General features: G+C 50.9%; 8 protein-coding genes across 8 annotated transcripts; 6 read left to right on the top strand and 2 right to left on the bottom strand.

Moving 5' to 3' along the window:
• Positions 1–8: 8 nt before the first annotated feature.
• Positions 9–1,752, top strand: N7518_002389 (uncharacterized protein; the record flags this gene model as incomplete). Its single annotated transcript, XM_057183317.1, has 2 exons — positions 9–42; positions 227–1,752. 2 exons carry the CDS (start codon positions 9–11, stop codon positions 1,750–1,752), a joined length of 1,560 nt encoding a protein of 519 aa, XP_057044767.1.
• Positions 1,753–2,193: 441 nt separating this feature from the next.
• N7518_002388 (nuclear export protein Noc3) lies at positions 2,194–4,257 on the bottom strand (the record flags this gene model as incomplete). The annotated part of the gene is made up of 1 exon (XM_057183316.1): positions 2,194–4,257. The coding sequence occupies one exon, from the start codon at positions 4,255–4,257 to the stop codon at positions 2,194–2,196; it is 2,064 nt and encodes a 687-aa protein (XP_057044766.1).
• Positions 4,258–4,536: 279 nt separating this feature from the next.
• Positions 4,537–5,480, top strand: N7518_002387 (ribosome biosynthesis protein NIP7; the record flags this gene model as incomplete). Its single annotated transcript, XM_057183315.1, has 8 exons — positions 4,537–4,554; positions 4,611–4,829; positions 4,879–4,941; positions 5,001–5,027; positions 5,085–5,134; positions 5,186–5,318; positions 5,374–5,400; positions 5,457–5,480. 8 exons carry the CDS (start codon positions 4,537–4,539, stop codon positions 5,478–5,480), a joined length of 561 nt encoding a protein of 186 aa, XP_057044765.1.
• Positions 5,481–5,997: 517 nt separating this feature from the next.
• Positions 5,998–7,394, top strand: N7518_002386 (uncharacterized protein; the record flags this gene model as incomplete). The annotated part of the gene is made up of 5 exons (XM_057183314.1): positions 5,998–6,081; positions 6,196–6,239; positions 6,573–6,646; positions 6,700–6,874; positions 6,962–7,394. 5 exons carry the CDS (start codon positions 5,998–6,000, stop codon positions 7,392–7,394), a joined length of 810 nt encoding a protein of 269 aa, XP_057044764.1.
• Positions 7,395–7,923: 529 nt separating this feature from the next.
• On the bottom strand, positions 7,924–8,851 carry N7518_002385 (Mpv17/PMP22 family protein; the record flags this gene model as incomplete). The annotated part of the gene is made up of 4 exons (XM_057183313.1): positions 7,924–8,002; positions 8,062–8,328; positions 8,387–8,662; positions 8,729–8,851. 4 exons carry the CDS (start codon positions 8,849–8,851, stop codon positions 7,952–7,954), a joined length of 717 nt encoding a protein of 238 aa, XP_057044763.1. The 3' UTR covers positions 7,924–7,951.
• Positions 8,852–10,736: 1,885 nt separating this feature from the next.
• N7518_002384 (uncharacterized protein) lies at positions 10,737–11,585 on the top strand (the record flags this gene model as incomplete). The annotated part of the gene is made up of 1 exon (XM_057183312.1): positions 10,737–11,585. The coding sequence occupies one exon, from the start codon at positions 10,737–10,739 to the stop codon at positions 11,583–11,585; it is 849 nt and encodes a 282-aa protein (XP_057044762.1).
• A 652-nt stretch (positions 11,586–12,237) lies between these two features.
• On the top strand, positions 12,238–13,216 carry N7518_002383 (uncharacterized protein; the record flags this gene model as incomplete). The annotated part of the gene is made up of 2 exons (XM_057183311.1): positions 12,238–12,374; positions 12,439–13,216. 2 exons carry the CDS (start codon positions 12,238–12,240, stop codon positions 13,214–13,216), a joined length of 915 nt encoding a protein of 304 aa, XP_057044761.1.
• An 845-nt stretch (positions 13,217–14,061) lies between these two features.
• cdc48 (AAA family ATPase CDC48) lies at positions 14,062–16,808 on the top strand (the record flags this gene model as incomplete). Its single annotated transcript, XM_057183310.1, has 6 exons — positions 14,062–14,111; positions 14,164–14,191; positions 14,249–14,304; positions 14,362–14,611; positions 14,677–16,168; positions 16,228–16,808. 6 exons carry the CDS (start codon positions 14,062–14,064, stop codon positions 16,806–16,808), a joined length of 2,457 nt encoding a protein of 818 aa, XP_057044760.1.
• Positions 16,809–17,043: the final 235 nt, after the last annotated feature.

Below are 17,043 nucleotides of genomic sequence, written 5' to 3'. Positions count from 1 at the left end.
CCATCTCTATGGTGGTCCTTTCTATAGAAGCAAGTCCTGTGGGTAAAGGAATCATTCTTCTGCTCATAGAATATGCCTCGAAAGAAACGATAGAGAAAGAGACACTCAAAAACATGAGAGATATCTATGACTTTGGTCTCACATGGTCAATTGAAGGCTTTCACTTCCTGTTTATTTCGAAGCAAGAAGGGTTAACATGAGTCACTGACACTTGATTTCCTAACAGACACCGATTCGGAAGGTCCCCGCGGCCGTACTGGCCGCCCTGACACTCCCTCCTCTGCAACTTCGTCTCGTTCTCGTCGCAGCACCCTCTCCCAGATCGTACAATTCGACGAGCCCGACATGTGTAACCCACTGGCATCTCCTCGTTCTGACGTGACTGTCACTGCAGTCCCAGTGTCTGCGCCTGTCAAGTCGACCAATCCTAAGGTTGGTTTGCCTTCTGGCAGTGTCGCAGGCAGCAGTTCGCAGTCCTTGGAACTGCCTGAGCCTTCGCTTAACAAACGTAACGCGTTCGCACAACAACAAGGAAAATTCCCCTCCCACCTTTCTTCCCACCCTTCTCGTTCTTCTCTCCGTGCTACCACTCTCCGTTCTTCTTCCATCCCCCCTGTTCCTCCTCTTCCAATCTCCATCCTGAAGAATCGACCGGGCAACCTCACCCTGACTGAATTCAAACCTCGCTCTTGTTCTGCTCCCCCATCTCCACCCAAGATGGCTGGAAATCCTAACTTTCCGGATGGCAACAACAAGCCACTCCCCGTGTCTCCCAGATACGACCTTCACACACCCAGCCCTCGCGCACCCATCTTCAGAAGGGATGACATGCACCGTCCCAGTCTCAGTTCCATGGAGCGCACTAGCGGTGTCAGTCCTACCACCGTGCCACGTTCCAACTTGACTCTCAAGGATCTTCCTGAGGCTGTTCGATCTCTCCAGTACCGTTTTGAGACAGACATTCAGCGACTGTCAAAGAAGATCGACAACATCAACAAGCTCGAACAGAAAGTCGATGACTTTGTTACCGTGACCCGGGACTACATTAAGGACCAAATGGATGCCCAACTTGAGCGCCAGTCTGACATGTCTTTCGAGGTTACCAAGGCGAAGCTTGACGTGGATGACGTCAAGGAGCAGGCTCACGACCTCAAGGAACAGGTCGCCGAAATCAAGGAGGTGGTTCACGACATGCGCAGCGACATCAACGAGCTGACCTCGTCTTTCGGTAACCTGAGTGCCAAAGTCGACATGTGCCTCGGGGGAACGGACAACCCCGATGAGCAATTCCTGGCCTACCAACGTCGAAAGAACAAAGAGATCGACGAGGATATTGAGGAGATCGGGTCTCAGACCGAAGACCACGGAAAGCAGCTTCTCTACTTGAGACAGATGCTGATCCGCAGCAACACTGCTCTCCGAGTCCTGCAAGATGAGCACGGACTCAAGATGTCTGATGACGTGGAAAGCATTCTTCCACCCAACCCTTTGCCTGCACGGGATACCGTTGCACCCACTGGGACCCTGAGGACTCGTGTGTCCTCTGGGGTTGGAGCAATTTCGCCAGCAACGGCGGCTCCCCCAGTACCAGTCGCGGCGTCCGCGACAATGACTTCGCCAGGATCGAGCTCTGCAAAGAGTTCGATTCCTCGTCGGTCGAAGAAGAGGGGCTCGAAGAAGTCCGCCAGCTCTTCTTCCGCGAAGGAGACCACCGAGGGGGAGGCGGCCCCCTCTGTGCCCACCATTCCTTAGGGAATTCGCATCCCCCGGGATGCTGTCGGCGATGTGCCCGTCCCACTCGCCGACGTTCACACTCTGTCCCGGCCTCAGTCAAATGAGGTCGGGATCTCCACGATCCGGACCGCGGAGCCTTCGGGCCGCGTGTCCCCCAGTTGAGCCTGGCAAGGATGGGGGCTCGCAGGTAAGCTCGCTTACTTGCGAGCCATGCCAGTGCTCAACATGATGCAAGTACAACCAGAAAAAAAAAAAACAAAAAAAAATCGAAAACCAAAAAAGCCCCAAAAAAAAACCAACTCTCATCTCTTTGTTGGATTTGGAGGACTTGGGGCCAGCTTTGTGAAATTTCCTGTGTGGATTAGCATGTCAATGAAGATGTTTGATTATAATTTTCCAAGTAGAGTAGATTGTATCTGGATATGCATGTAAAATTATTCAAAACAGTATTTACAGTATTTACTTAGAGGACATCATCATCTTTTCAATCTCAACCGCTGCCTCTCTCACCTGTGGACAGTAATGCACACGCAACAGTTCACCCTCCCACACCGTACCAGCAAAGACATTGGTAGCTTCAATATCAGCAGCAAAAGCATTGAACACACCATCACCTTTGCGCTCCTCTGTATGCCACAGCGAAGAGATACGACGACCATGATATTTCGAGACTTGGTTCATAAGCGCAAGTGTTGCAAGAGCAGACTTCTCCGGCAACTGGAGGGAAGTCGTCATCAGACGCTTGGAGAAACTGGCAAGTCGGCTTGGGGGCGGGTTGCCGTGTGCGCGAGATAACAGAGTTGGCTGCAAGCAGCGGAGGAGGAGGACCATCGGGGTCTGGAAGTTGACCTTGTTTTTGGAGCGGGACTCAGAGAGCTGTTTGCCTTCCGCGGAGGAGTTGGGGTCGGGGAGGCGGAGGGCTGTGTCGGGGTTGAACTCGACGTCTGGGTTCATGGAGAGGGAGTAGAGGGATCGGTAGAGGTGCTTGATGAAGAAGTTCAGGTCGAGGTGGAGACCTGCGGCGGCTTTGCTAGCTTCTTGGCCTTCTAGAAGGGCGAAGGCAGTAACGGTGCAGAGCAGCGTCCTTCGGCGAGCGTCCCGGGCTGCGCTTTCGGCAATTGTGACATTGTCTTCGTCTTCGTCGTCTTCCTCGTTGACGACCTCCTGGTCGCCCTCCACGCCCATTTCCTCGCGTTCTGCGTGATTAATCAGGTCTTTCAGAGCTTCGAGTAAATCACCGAAGAAGTCCTGGTTAATAAGGTGGGCATATTTCGCCAGACCCTCAAGTACAGGACCCATCAGTTCGGGAATGCGGAGCTTGAGAATGCGGAAATAGAGTCCGAATACAAGCTTTAATGTTTCGGCTTGGTTCTTGTCTCTTTGTTCGTGCGATACCACTGCGTCTGCTTGTCGCATATCCTTCTCGACTTCCTTTCGCTCCTTTTGAACCTTGCGCTCTCGCTTCGTGCGGAATTCACGCTTTTGCTTTGGTTTCTTTCCATGGGGGACTTCTTCTTCTTCTCGGTCCACTCGGTCTCGAGACGCCTTCAGGTGGAACTCGCCGAGCAAACGAAGATGGAGGAATGTGTCCAAAACACTGGGGTGAATGTGGAAGTCCCTGGCCTTCAACATCTTTGCTAGCAGACGAACAGCTTCGAGGGAAACGGTTCCATCGTCATCTTTGGCGAATACGTCCTCCATGGTTTCGCGGCACTTGACATAGTCGGCATCAAGTTTTCTCCGTGCAAGGCGGTTCACCAAGATCTTCAGGAGCTCGCTGCGGAAGTTGAAGTGTGGCACGGCCAAGAGCATAGTACAGGCCATCGAAATCGCGAAGCTCCTCAGTCCAGCATCTGTGGGGCCATCTTCTTTGGATGGCTTGACCAGCGTAGCGAGCTTCTGGACATAGCCTCGATATCCTGCCACGAGGGACTGTTCGAAGTCTCGGAGCTTGCGCACTTCCTTTGATACCCTGCCGGTCTGGTCCTCTTCGCTCAATGGACGAATACGGTATCCGGGAATAACATCCTTGTAGAGAGCTGCCTGTGAGGCTAGAGCCAGTTTCTTGACTGTGACAGGTGTGTATTTTTTCGACACCATCTCGGCCATTGTTTTGAACAAAGAGATGTGCTCCTCGGGATCTTCATTGATCAAGGTTGCCATCTTCGCTAGCTCTTCCTTTGCCTGCAAGATTTGTAGCTTCACCGGAATCTTGGGTGCTTCTTCCTCGGATTCTTCTCCGTCCTCGCCCTCAGAGCCATCCTCCTCGTCATCATCGGTACCCAGAAAGCTGTCGGTTTCCTCGCCCTGGTCTGCAGGCTGGGCTTCGGCCTGGACAAAGCCTTCAGATGTTTTGATTGGCAATCGTGCGTTCTCGCCAGCTTTCTTGGTGTTCTTGCGCGGGCGACGTTCGTAGTCTTGCTCAACATCCCACTCTTGGTCGGCTTTGGAGCGCGATGAGGAGTCCTCAACATCGGCTGGAGGACTCAATCGTCTCCGCTTCACTTCTGGACCGCGCGCCATTTTGTAACTGGAGATTTGGGGAATTGACGGTGAAATTTGCGGAGAATAGTAAAAAATATCTTTAGAGTGAAAAGGCGGTCCCGAAAATTCTAGGCGGAAAGACAGTCATTGCTCTGATTGGCTCTTCATGTCCGGTCCATCGCTATAAATTTCAGGTCCGCTTCTTGGCGGTGAGATATTGCCCGACATTGGTTTTTTTTCTTGCTCCTCACTTCCCGACGATACAAGCTCGTTGCTACTCAACTGTTTTGCCATATTTTCAGCTTCATATCCGCCAATATGAGATCCCTCACAGAAGTGCGTACTAAATGCAATGACCATTGATTACTTTGACTAACCTATCCCGCTTTTAGGAAGAGACACGGACACTCTTCACGAAGCTAGCTTCCTATACCGGCCGCAGTCTCAATTCTCTTATTACCCCGGCCGAAGATGGATCTATGAGTGTTTTCCGCTTGCAAGGATCCCGGGTTTACTACGTGGACAAGGAGATTGCCAACCTGAGCATCTCATTTCCGCGCGATCAGCTTCTCAGCATGGGCACTATGATAGGGAAATACACTAAGGCGAGTGTCATTAGCTCTGTTCATATTCTGATCAGTGATGCTAATATCATGGCAGACGGGCAAGTTCCGCATCAACCTAACAGCTCTGGATCTCCTGGCGCAACACGCCCGGTACAAGGTACGTATCACAATCTAGACAATTCAACAAGGCATGCTAACTCTATATCTCTGGCACAGGTATGGATCAAAGCAAACGGAGTGATGGTAAGCTTGATATTTCAACTTTGATAGGGTCTGCTGTACCTTGCTAACAAGTTTTAGCCTCTGTTGTATGGCGGTTCGGTTTTGAAAGCCCACGTGGCTAGGTTCAGGTTGGTTATCCTTTAAATGACTATCCTTTTGCAATGCTGACCGTTTTCTAGTGAGGATGTCGCAGAAAACCAGGGAATTGTGATCCTGGACTCCAACGACGTCCCCTTGGGATTCGGAGTTACAGCAAGGTCATCCGCGCAGATCGCAAAATTAGATCCTACCAGTATCGCGATCCACCGTCAGGTAGGTGGAGCTTAGCTCTAGGTTTTTACTTACATTGGCTAACCCAAACGAACAGGCCGACGCAGGAGAGTACCTCAGAGAGGTGAGTTGGATCTATCTTCGAATTATCGAGGATCAAATTGCTAACATCCATATTAGGAGGATACGTTGTTCACCACCTAAACAAATTTGAACACCAAATCTTACATGTTTGCAACTTGCAAAAGGCGTTTGGGAGTTCTACCTGATCTATTTGATCTTACAAAAGTTGACTGTACTTTTTACCATCGAATCCCGTGCTCATTGCTCCTAATGTGATGAATTGATGGCAAATGTTGACCACAAACTTCTCTGTAATGGTTACTATATGAAAATACATACTCTGAATACTCACAAATCCATGTCCAATGTAATGAAAATAAAAGCTCATGCCAAGTCTATCCATGGATGTATAGTTCGGGTTGTAGTTGATATTAAGACTGTTTGGAGGACTTGATGAGTCAGCACCATGATCACGGGCAGCTCCAGATGATAACTCACTACAGTCCTCATAGCCCTGGTGTTTCTCGTAACTACTTAGCCGAGCATAGTTTCTCTCACACGCACACTACAAATCTGGTGCTTTTAGCCCCCCGCGTGTTTTCACCACTTACTTCATTTCTCCCGCGCGTAGTGGACACACATATTGTCAACCACCACCATGCCACCATACACAAGCAACCAGAAGCACCTAATCGCTGAGTTTGTCAGCTGTACACGGACAAAGGAGTCTGTTGCTGTGAAAGTGAGTAACTTGCATGCTTTACCGGCATATTCTCCCCTGTGTGGTCTGCTTGAATATCTTGAGACGCTTCTATCCGGTCACGTGGGATCAAAAAGGACTAACTTTCTGATATAGTTCCTCAAAGCATGTGGATGGAGTTTGGCTCCCGCGCTTGACGCGTAAGTGCTTGTCATCATACTTGTACCGGAATTTTATGTCGCTTTGTTTTATTTGTCTCCAACCCCTACCTGCACATAAGTCCCAAGATGCTAGCAGGTCGCTAGAGCATCTTTCCTTCTCAGCCTTTCCTAAGTCTCACTTGGGGAAACTTTCAATCTCTCACTACATCCTTCATCGTCCCAAATGCCTCGAGTCAAGAAGCCGAGAAAGGCGAAGAAGAAGTGATTGCCCTTCCCTAGCCCCATGACAATATACCTGATCATCCCGCTCTGAAGATGTCATACATGGACAACACTTGATACGCTCCGAAACTAACGTTATCACTGGAATAGTTTCTTCGCCGCCGCGGCTGGCACTGCTGCAGTTGTGACTTCCGAATTTACAAAGCTCTTCGAAAGCTACCGAGGTACTTACTCATCCTTGACTAGTGATTTTATACAAATACTTATATCTTCCTAGATGACCCAGTCGAGAGCCCAGATACCATCGGTATCACACGAGCCATAGATTACCTCGGCGATTTGAATGTCGAGCTCGACGAAGTAACCTGCCTAGCCATCGCCGAGCTACTCAAGTCACCATCGATGGGCGAGTTCACCCGCCAGGGATGGAGGGATGGATGGCTGAACGTTCGGTAAGTGCAACGTCAACGAAGAAAACCCCCTTCAACCCGGACTCAAGTCATTCTCAATGTTATCTATCCAATCTAACAACCCACAAGCTGTGACACCCTGCCTAAAATGCAAGCGTACGCCAAGTACCTCCGGGAGGTCATCCCACAAGAGCCAGCGGTTTTCCGACGAGTCTACAGATACGCATTCCCGCTCTCACGGATGCAAGGACAGCGAAACCTGCAATTCGAAATCGCCGCCGAGCAGTGGCGTCTCTTCTTCACAACTGACCATGGTGGTGTCGCCTGGAACACCGAAACGACCCCGTGGCTGGATTGGTGGATCGAGTTCCTCGAAGAGCGCGGAAAGAAGCCTGTTAACAAGGACCTGTGGGAGCAGGTTGAGGTTTTTATGCGCAAGAGTCTCGAAGATGAGGAGATGGGCTGGTGGAGTCCTGATGGGGCTTGGCCCGGTGCTCTGGATGACTTTGTTGCCTGGGTTCAGGCTAAGCGGGGAAAGGCCTCAGAGATGGAGGTTGAATAAGGTGGCCTCTGGCCTCTTCGTGGATGTTGCATGTGAGGGATTTGTGTCTTCTCATTTCCGGGTGGGCTGGCCATGTCTACTTGTACCTTGCCCACCCACTTGTATCATCCATTGACACCCTGTGTCAGATCTTTCATAGTTACGACAGAATTCACAATGGCCACGTTGTGCCGTTTTCATGTCAAGGGCAGTTGCAGTTCATTCGATTATAGCTATCCCGACTAGTGTATGTGTATAGCGGTATAGATGAGCAGAGGTAGAACGGCGCGACTAGCTCAACCGAAGAGAAGATATATATACCGATCTTCAAGGGTTGGAATTGAAATAAAACAGAGATATAAAGCCATTCGTCATGAATTGAGTGATAACATCAAGGGGAAGATATCTGCGGCATGTCAAGATGCACGGGGGTGTGTACATGGATTTAGATCGACACCGGAGAATAATTAACAAAGGAAATGGATAATCAAGTGACAGCAGACGAGCCGGAAGAGACGACACACATAGGTCTTCGACGCGTCCGGGTGTATTTGCAGTCAATTGCGGACTGTGCCCATTTAAGGGAAGTCGCGCTTCTCGTAGCTGGGGTCGCGACGCTGGTCGTAACGCTGCCGAGTCGTTAGCAATCATGTCGCAATTGTCGCATTTCCAAGAAACCAAATCATACCTTCCGGAGAGCTTCCAGACGCTTCTTCTTAGTGTGGGTGTTGACGTAGGTTCCAATGAAGAATCCAACAACGTTGAAGAAGGGCACCCAGGTGTGCTCGGGGAGGAACTTCTGAGCGAAGGCCAAACACAGGGGCGAGGTGATCCAGCTGACCTTCATGACGGGCATGAAGCCAGCCTTGACGGTAGCGCGAACCTGGTGGATGGTGCGCGCACCGGCGATAATAGCCATGGAGGTCAGGTAGACGCTGTTCTGGATGGGGGAGATCTGGGGAACGGGGGAATATTAGCGAATCTCAGGACAGGTGATCGCAGCGACGACGTACAATCAGATTGCTAACGAGGATCTGCAGGATCTTGGCCTTGAGACTTGTGCGGCCGGCGAAAATCTTCTGCAGGATCCCGATGAGAACGTGGCCGAGGGGCGCGCTGATGAACATTCCGTACAGCGACATCTTGGGGATGCGCGAGCTGAAGTAGTGGCCGTGCTTGCCGACATCGTGGGCGATCCACGAAGCTAGCAGTTCCTGCAGACCGGAGAGCACACCAGAGGTGAGCATCTTCGTGCGCAGAGGGTTCTTCTGGAGCTGAAGGAGGTATGCCTATTGACGATCCATTCCCCGGATCAGTGTTGGTTCGATGTTATTGAAGGGGTAGGCGCTGCATACCTGGAGATACCCAGCCGCTGTTTTTCCACCGGTCAATCGCTCACCAACGCGATGCGCGAGGTCTTCAGACTTGCCGCCGCCCGTGACGGTGCGGACGGTCTCCTCTTGGAACTTGACGGACATTGTGGGGATCGGAGGGGGTTGGGGGAGGGCAGGAGTCAGGAGGGTTCAGGAGGAATTAAGAGAGCTTTTCAGATTACACACGCGCCTAAAATAAGTTAATAATTTGAATGGGATTAACATGCAATGGATGATAAGATGCCAAGTGGAGAAAATGGGAAGACACGATGGGGTGAGACTGGGGGGGGGGGTGTTTGTTTATGTCGGTCCGAGGGTGGCTGGGCTGGGATGGGATATGGGGAGGACGAGCCGAGGCCGTCAATATATAACTCACACAAATCTCTCCCTTGAATAACTCTCCGACTAAATAAATTCTGTCGGAAGAATATATCCAGGAAATCGAGACGGCTATACGAACAATCGGTGGATGGATCCCCGGCGAGATCCATTGGCGGAGCCCATCGGAAACCCCCGACGGCTTTTGGTTGGATCTGGGGGCTTTGACGATTTTACCCCTATCATTAACAACGTTGTATACAGAGTATGTTGTATGTATTTTATATGTTTTAGATGTTGTATATGTTATATATTCTATATACATTTATGATTTTTGTATCCTGATGATCATAATGAATCGTAGAAGTTCACTATTTGTCGTTTTTGGTGCAATGCCAGGGCTTTCATGGTCACGGGGTTGTCACTTCTTTTAACACCCCTAGGCTTATGGATTGTCTCTCTTTAATGTTTGTGGTTTATGTAGCTGAATTGGTCACTTAAGACCAAGTGAATTATATATGTAGAGATGTGGGATTTGTCGGCTTGGACCTGTAGTGAGTTCTATACAATATACATAGCCATTATACTTCATTACCCCTATATGCCTCTTTATCTTCTATCAATCTGGTAGTCTAGCAATCCAACATCCAGTCTATTAGCCCATATTCTTCCAGTAAAAAGGGCTCTGAAGACAAGGTAATAAATAAGAATCACCATATCTCTCCCTGCATGGTTACAGAACGTATTTTAACGGCATCCCCCTAATAGTCGATAGGCATAAAACAAGCCCATGTGCCATCAAGCTTGTTATAGCTGTGTCTCGGCCCAGTGTCGGAATTGAACACTTCAGCCAAATTTATACATGGGCCTGCGAGCAGTAACCAGGCAATGTGATAGATGGAACATGTGCCCACTATCGGTGATTCTGTATAAACAGAAGTAAAAATGACAACCCGTCATCATTAAGTTGCGCTCTGCGATTGAGACCTGTGCTGTTTAAGCAGAATGTGCAAAGGAAGCAATGGGTTACATACCGCGTAAACGCGGCTCACCTCACCTAGGTCGCCGTCGGGGTTGTCGCTGGAAAAATGAGATCATGGAGCTCATTCCATAAACCGCTGACCCCGACGAGTCAACGAACGAGTCAGCGACGATGCGATCCAAATCATGGCGACCACACGCCTGGAGTATTTGAACACCACCGCTCCTCATTTGTTTCCTTCTCTCCCACCCATCCTTTCATTTCTTCCAATCATCCTTTCACCCCTTCTCTTCATTGATTCATCTTAATTCCATCTGCTTTATCACTTCTCATCACATTGCAACGTCTTTCCCGTGTGCAGGCCTTCTGGCAGCATACCGGCAACCTTGTTAGTTCACACTCAAGGATCGTGACTGACGTACTTCCTCGGCTCCCAGTCGCCAGGTGAAGTATCAAGTACCTTTCCCACGTGTAGGCCTTCTGGCGGTACACTGGCGACCTTGTCGGTTCGCAATCAAGCATTACTTCTTCGGCTTCCAGTCGCCGGGTGAAGTATCAAGTGTCTCTCCTCTCCTGCGTGTAAGGCTCCTGGCAGCACACCGCGAGTCCTTACATCTCATTTCTTGTGCTTTCTCATCTGCAATAATCCCATTTCTGTCGGGAACGACACATCCCGACGTGACACCAGTCATGCCTTCACGCCGTTCCGTGGAGACGCCGCAGCCTTCTGGCTTCCAGGCCGAGTCACAAGAGCCTCAAGTGACGACCTCATTCATCACCGAGGAACCGAGGGGTCATTCAATCTCAAGAATATCACTTATCACCACTGCCAGCGACCACTCCGGCATGGAGGCGCCGCATCCTTCTAGCTTCCAGGTCGAGGATCCGAACGGTTATTCAATGACAAGAATGTCACTCATTACCACTGCGAGCGACCACTCCGGCATGGCGCCGCATCTTTCTGGCTTCCAGGTTGAGAATGCTTATGAAATGAGAAGAATGTCAGAGATCACCACTGCCAGCGACCACTCCGGCATGGCACCGTATCCTTCTGGCTTCCAGGTCGAGGATCCAAACGGCCGTTCAATGGCAAGAATGTCGCTCATCACCACTGCGAGCGATCACTCCTATGCAGCTTATGCAAGCTCCGACGAGGGCACACCCACAGGTCTTGTGGGCAATATTCGACGTCTTGTGGGTAACATTCGACGATACTTCCAATCGCGCCGTGACAACAACAATCATGAATCGTCCGGTCGCCTTGGTCGTGCTCGGCAACATCTCGGATTCGCCGGTCGCCACACCGGCCGTCGATTCCGTCGGCGGTTACATGACCTCCGCGAGCAGCGAGGTGAGAGACAACGTCACGAGCGGGAGCTCAGACGATTGGAGAACCTCCTCGCCAATCGTCCACCTAGGACGAGCACCGTCGATTGGGACTTCCAGCCCCAAACGGACTGGCGAATCCTGCCTTCGCCGTGGCAGCACGAGTCTGACCACGAGCAGGGATCGACGGCAGATCCCTTCGGCGAGGACTAGGGTCCTCACAATTTTTTTGTTTTTCTTGCCCTTCGGGGTTATTCATGGCCCATTTGGGCATTGCTACATTCACGGTGGGGAGGGGGGAGGGGAGTGAGGGAGGGGTGAAGCCGGGGTGAGGAAGAGGTGGAGGTGAGGTGAGGTCGAAGTCAGGCCGGGGTGAGCGGGGGATGAGCGGCATGTGAGAGGAGGATGAGGGGGGTGGAATTCGGATTCCACATGTGAGGACTAGGGGATTTTCCCCGAAATGAAGAATTTCCAAGCATGATTTCAAGTAAAACTAAAAGTTACTAGAAAGATGTAGACTATGTAAATGATATTAAATTAGGTCCCGTAAGCCATAGTTAGTATAGAACTAAGCACGTAAATCGGACCAAAATGTCAGTAGAGTGTAGGCTTTAACTAATTTATATGCTATAATATAAGCCAGCAAGATAGCTATGAGAAAAATATAGTTATACACTAACTAGGCAACTAACTACTCCGTATGGTTACTCAAGATATAGTTAACGTCATGTCAGATGACCGAAATGCTGGGGAATAATGACCCTCGGAGATTAGATCGAACTTCCTCAAGTTCCGAGCCTCGGTTCCGCTTGTGCGATTCCACCTCCACATTTTATTTCGCTTTTTCTTATGTTCATCATACACGATGTCCGACCCTGAACACCTTCCAGGCAAGGCGACTGATGCCCAGGCGGGGCAAGCACCCGCCAGGAGCTCATGCGCGAAACGACAGCTGCTGGCCGCCTTGACAACAACCGATGTGACAATCCGTCGGCTGGACCTGTAAGACCTCCTTCAATCCTATGTTCTAGGGCGCGGTCAAGAATATCGCTGACCGCTCCCGCAGACTACTTTCCGAGGCAAATGGACAAGAGCGAGTACTAGCGACTATCAACTATGTCGCCTCAATGCTCCACCACCTCACTGCATCAGCGCCCTGGATAGCATTGCAAACAAGGCTGGGTATCCTTGCGCGGCTAAAGGGTCGTGTACCCACCAAGAACGTCACTCCCGCATCGTCAAAATCGAAATTCGCGGCCCTTTCCTCCCTCGCATCGGAGACGAGATACAATTTGCGACTGTTCGGGCTGCTCCCTTTGTGGATCTGGGGAGCTGACACCCTCAAATCGCCGCCAGCCGACCCCATTCTACACGCCCTAACCGTGCTGCAGGTCATCTCAAACGTGATCTACCAGCTTCTCGAGAACGTGGGCTATCTTGCTTCCAAGGGGGTGGTCTCGAAGCGGTTCGTGGACAAATATGGCGGCGTTGCCAAATGGGAAATCTGGAGTACTCGTGGATGGTTCGGGCACATCTTCTTCCAGTTCTTTGTGCTCTGGCGCCAGAGTGTGCTGCGCAGACAACGGTTAGCCACACAACGAGCGGCTGCCGGCACGGTCGAGACTAAAGAGACCAAGGCCGAAGATAGCGAGGCACTGCGTTTGGAGATCCGGGCTTGGCGAAAGAGCATGGTGAACAACGTCATCTGGGCACCCTTGTGTCTGCACTGGTGTCTCGAGAAAGGCATCGGTATTCCTGATAGCTTGACCGGGCTTATCAGCTTCTGCGCCGGAGCTTGGAGTCTCCATGACTGCTGGGCTGGAACCGCAAGTGTCAAGGCATAGCTATTAGACTACTTGTGGTGGTTCTCGGCCTTTTCCTTCTTTTCCTATTTGTACGAATCTCCTCCTACTTGCATATATACCTGATGTTGACAGCGCACGTGGTTTGTTATTGGCTTTGTATTTTCTAGGTTTACACCAGTTTTCGGGATATAGACCTGGCTTGACATTTGGATGGCGTTTCTTTCGATCCAAGCCTTTGCTGAATCTACAACTAAAGATATCACTTGCTTCCCAGTGTACGACCTTTCTCCATTATTTGAGCATTTGAACAGGCCAAATAGGTCTTCATCCCATGACTTAGAAGACTCGCCGTTGGCCGGCATTGCTATAGATCTATTCCTTGTCTTAACCGGTCACCCAGAGTTGGAATTTCTTCAACTCAGAAGGAAGTGCACCATGAACTTTCTATTTACTCTTTAGGATTGCTGTAGTTATAATTGAATCGTTCCAAGATTCTCGGCTGAATGTATTATTGTAAGGACCTTGGTAACCATATTTACTGTTGGCCGTTCCCCAGGCATCAAGGCTACCGATCGAATGAGTTCCATGCGCTTCGTTGTGGCGGACAACGCGATGACATAAGCACCGGGCTTAAGTCATCATCATCAGTTCTAAGAGCAGAGGTAGGAAGCTCAACATCATCATTCCTGTTACCTGCCTCTATCTCCACTTTGCCGTCATCGGATTCGCTCTCTGACTCTGGTCTATTGGTTCTTTTTTCATTTCAGTACTCATTTCTTGTTCCATTTTAAATCCGTGTCTCGCTCCGACTCTTTTTGGGCACTGGACACCTTTGTTCACTCAAGCTTGCTTCCATCAACGCCATAACCTCATTTACGCCCATCATGTCTTCCGAGCCGGATCACACGCATGACAAGAAGAGGGTCCACTTGCAGTACGTCTCATTTGAACTCCCTTGACTATTGAGTATGCTAACTGGACTCCAGGGACGCTTCAGGCGCCGAGAAGAAGGAGGTAAGCATAGGCTACAGGACAGCTCACAAAAGCCCTCGGAACTGACGAAAATTGCAGGAGCTCGATACCTCCACCGCTATCTTGAAAAAGAAGAAGAAGCCCAATTCCTTGATGTAAGTAGCTGATAAGAGATATCTGTTGGGGGCAAGAAGCTGACAGTTTTCACCCAGTGTGACCGATGCCGTTAACGATGATAACTCGGTTATTGCCCTCTCGAACAATACCATGGAGACCCTCCAGCTCTTCCGTGGTGATACAGTTCTCGTGAAGGGCAAGAAGCGCAAGGACACTGTGCTGATCGTCCTGGCCGATGACGATCTCGATGATGGAAGCGCCCGTATCAACCGGGTTGTGCGTCACAACCTTCGTGTCAAGCACGGCGACATGATCACTGTGCACCCTTGCCCCGATATCAAATACGTAAGTTGTGCATTTCCACTCATTTTTACCATGATCTATTGGCTAATTCTATGTTCGTGATCTAGGCCAAGCGCATTGCCGTCCTTCCCATCGCTGATACGATTGAGGGTCTGACCGGCTCTCTATTCGATGTCTACCTTGCTCCCTACTTCCGCGAGGCCTACCGTCCAGTCCGACAAGGTGACCTGTTCACAGTACGAGGTGGTATGAGACAAATCGAATTTAAGGTTGTGGAGGTCGACCCTCCCGAATACGGCATTGTTGCCCAGGACACAATTATTCACTGCGAGGGTGAGCCCATCCAACGAGAGGATGAGGAGGGCAACCTCAACGAGGTTGGCTACGATGATATTGGTGGATGCCGCAAGCAGATGGCTCAGATCCGTGAATTGGTCGAGTTGCCTCTCCGTCACCCTCAGCTGTTCAAGTCCATTGGTATTAAGCCACCTCGTGGTATCCTTATGTATGGTCCTCCCGGTACCGGTAAGACCTTGATGGCTCGTGCTGTTGCCAACGAGACTGGTGCTTTCTTCTTCCTGATCAACGGTCCCGAGATCATGTCCAAGATGGCTGGTGAATCCGAGTCGAACCTGCGCAAGGCATTCGAGGAGGCCGAGAAGAACTCCCCGGCTATCATCTTCATTGATGAGATCGACTCCATTGCCCCCAAGCGTGACAAGACCAACGGCGAGGTCGAGCGCCGTGTTGTTTCCCAGCTGCTCACCCTCATGGACGGTATGAAGGCCCGTTCCAACGTTGTGGTCATGGCCGCTACCAACCGTCCCAACTCCATTGATCCTGCTCTTCGTCGTTTCGGCCGTTTCGATCGTGAGGTCGATATCGGTATTCCCGACCCAACTGGCCGTCTTGAGATCATGCAGATCCACACCAAGAACATGAAGCTCGGTGATGATGTCGACCTGGAGACCATTGCCGCCGAGACCCACGGTTACGTCGGTTCTGATCTTGCTTCCCTCTGCTCCGAGGCTGCTATGCAGCAGATTCGTGAGAAGATGGATCTCATTGATCTCGATGAGGACACCATCGATGCCGAAGTCCTTGAGGCTCTTGGTGTCATCATGGAGAACTTCCGCTTTGCCCTGGGTGTCTCCAACCCCTCTGCCTTGCGCGAGGTTGCTGTGGTCGAAGTTCCCAACGTACGCTGGGACGACATTGGTGGTCTCGAGGAGGTCAAGCGCGAGCTTGTCGAGAGTGTCCAATACCCCGTGGACCACCCCGAGATGTTCCAGAAGTTTGGTCTCTCGCCTTCTCGAGGTGTGCTGTTCTATGGTCCTCCTGGTACTGGTAAGACCATGTTGGCCAAGGCTGTTGCCAACGAGTGTGCTGCCAACTTCATCTCCGTCAAGGGACCTGAGCTTCTGAGCATGTGGTTCGGTGAGTCGGAGAGCAACATCCGTGATATCTTCGACAAGGCCCGTGCTGCTGCTCCTTGTGTCGTCTTCCTCGACGAATTGGACTCCATTGCCAAGTCTCGTGGTGGCTCCGTCGGTGATGCCGGTGGTGCCTCTGACCGTGTTGTCAACCAACTTCTTACTGGTAAGTCTCCGCTATTATTAACTGTATTTTTTTCCGAATATTCACTAATTTCCTAACAGAGATGGACGGTATGACTTCCAAGAAGAACGTCTTCGTTATTGGTGCTACCAACCGTCCCGAGCAGCTCGATGCCGCTCTGGTCCGTCCTGGTCGTCTTGACACCCTGGTCTACGTTCCCCTGCCTGACCAGGACTCTCGTGAGGGTATCCTCAAGGCCCAGCTTCGCAAGACCCCTGTCGCCGGCGATGTCGACATTGCTTACATTGCCAGCAAGACCCACGGCTTCTCCGGTGCCGATCTCGGCTTCGTGACACAGCGTGCCGTCAAGCTCGCCATCAAGCAGGCCATCTCCGCCGACATTGACCGCCAAAAGGAGCGCGAAGCCGCCGGCGAGGACATCACAATGGAGGATGAGGAGGCGGAAGATCCCGTGCCTGAGCTCACTCGCGCTCACTTCGAGGAGGCCATGAAGTCTGCCCGTCGGTCTGTCAGCGACGTCGAGATTCGCCGCTACGAGGCCTTTGCCCAGAGCCTGAAGAACACCGGAGGCGGTAGCTTCTTCCGCTTCCCATCTGCTGGCGAAGTTCAGGAGAACGATACCTTCGGCGAAGCCGGCAATGACGACAGCCTCTACGATTAAACGCTTCTATTGTAGAAGGTGGTATGACATGTTTTTCCTTAGTTCAGCCATGCCCGGGTTTCTGCGCTCGAATTCGCTTATGAATAGATCGTTTTGCGTGGGTGGAGATGTGGGCCTGATTGCTAGGGTTTCCTTTTCGATTCGTTTCTTCCTGTTTTTGCCCACATACAATGTGCCATAATAGCCAATACAGAGAAATCTCTACGTTCATTGGTTCTGTTGTAGTGTTTGTAGT

This window comes from Penicillium psychrosexuale, assembly GCF_028828465.1.
Source record: "Penicillium psychrosexuale strain IBT 29551 chromosome Unknown utg000002l, whole genome shotgun sequence".
NCBI classification, from domain to species: domain Eukaryota; kingdom Fungi; phylum Ascomycota; class Eurotiomycetes; order Eurotiales; family Aspergillaceae; genus Penicillium; species Penicillium psychrosexuale.
The sequence above is the reverse complement of the archived record's forward strand: the minus strand, read 5'-3'. Positions and strand labels throughout refer to the sequence as shown.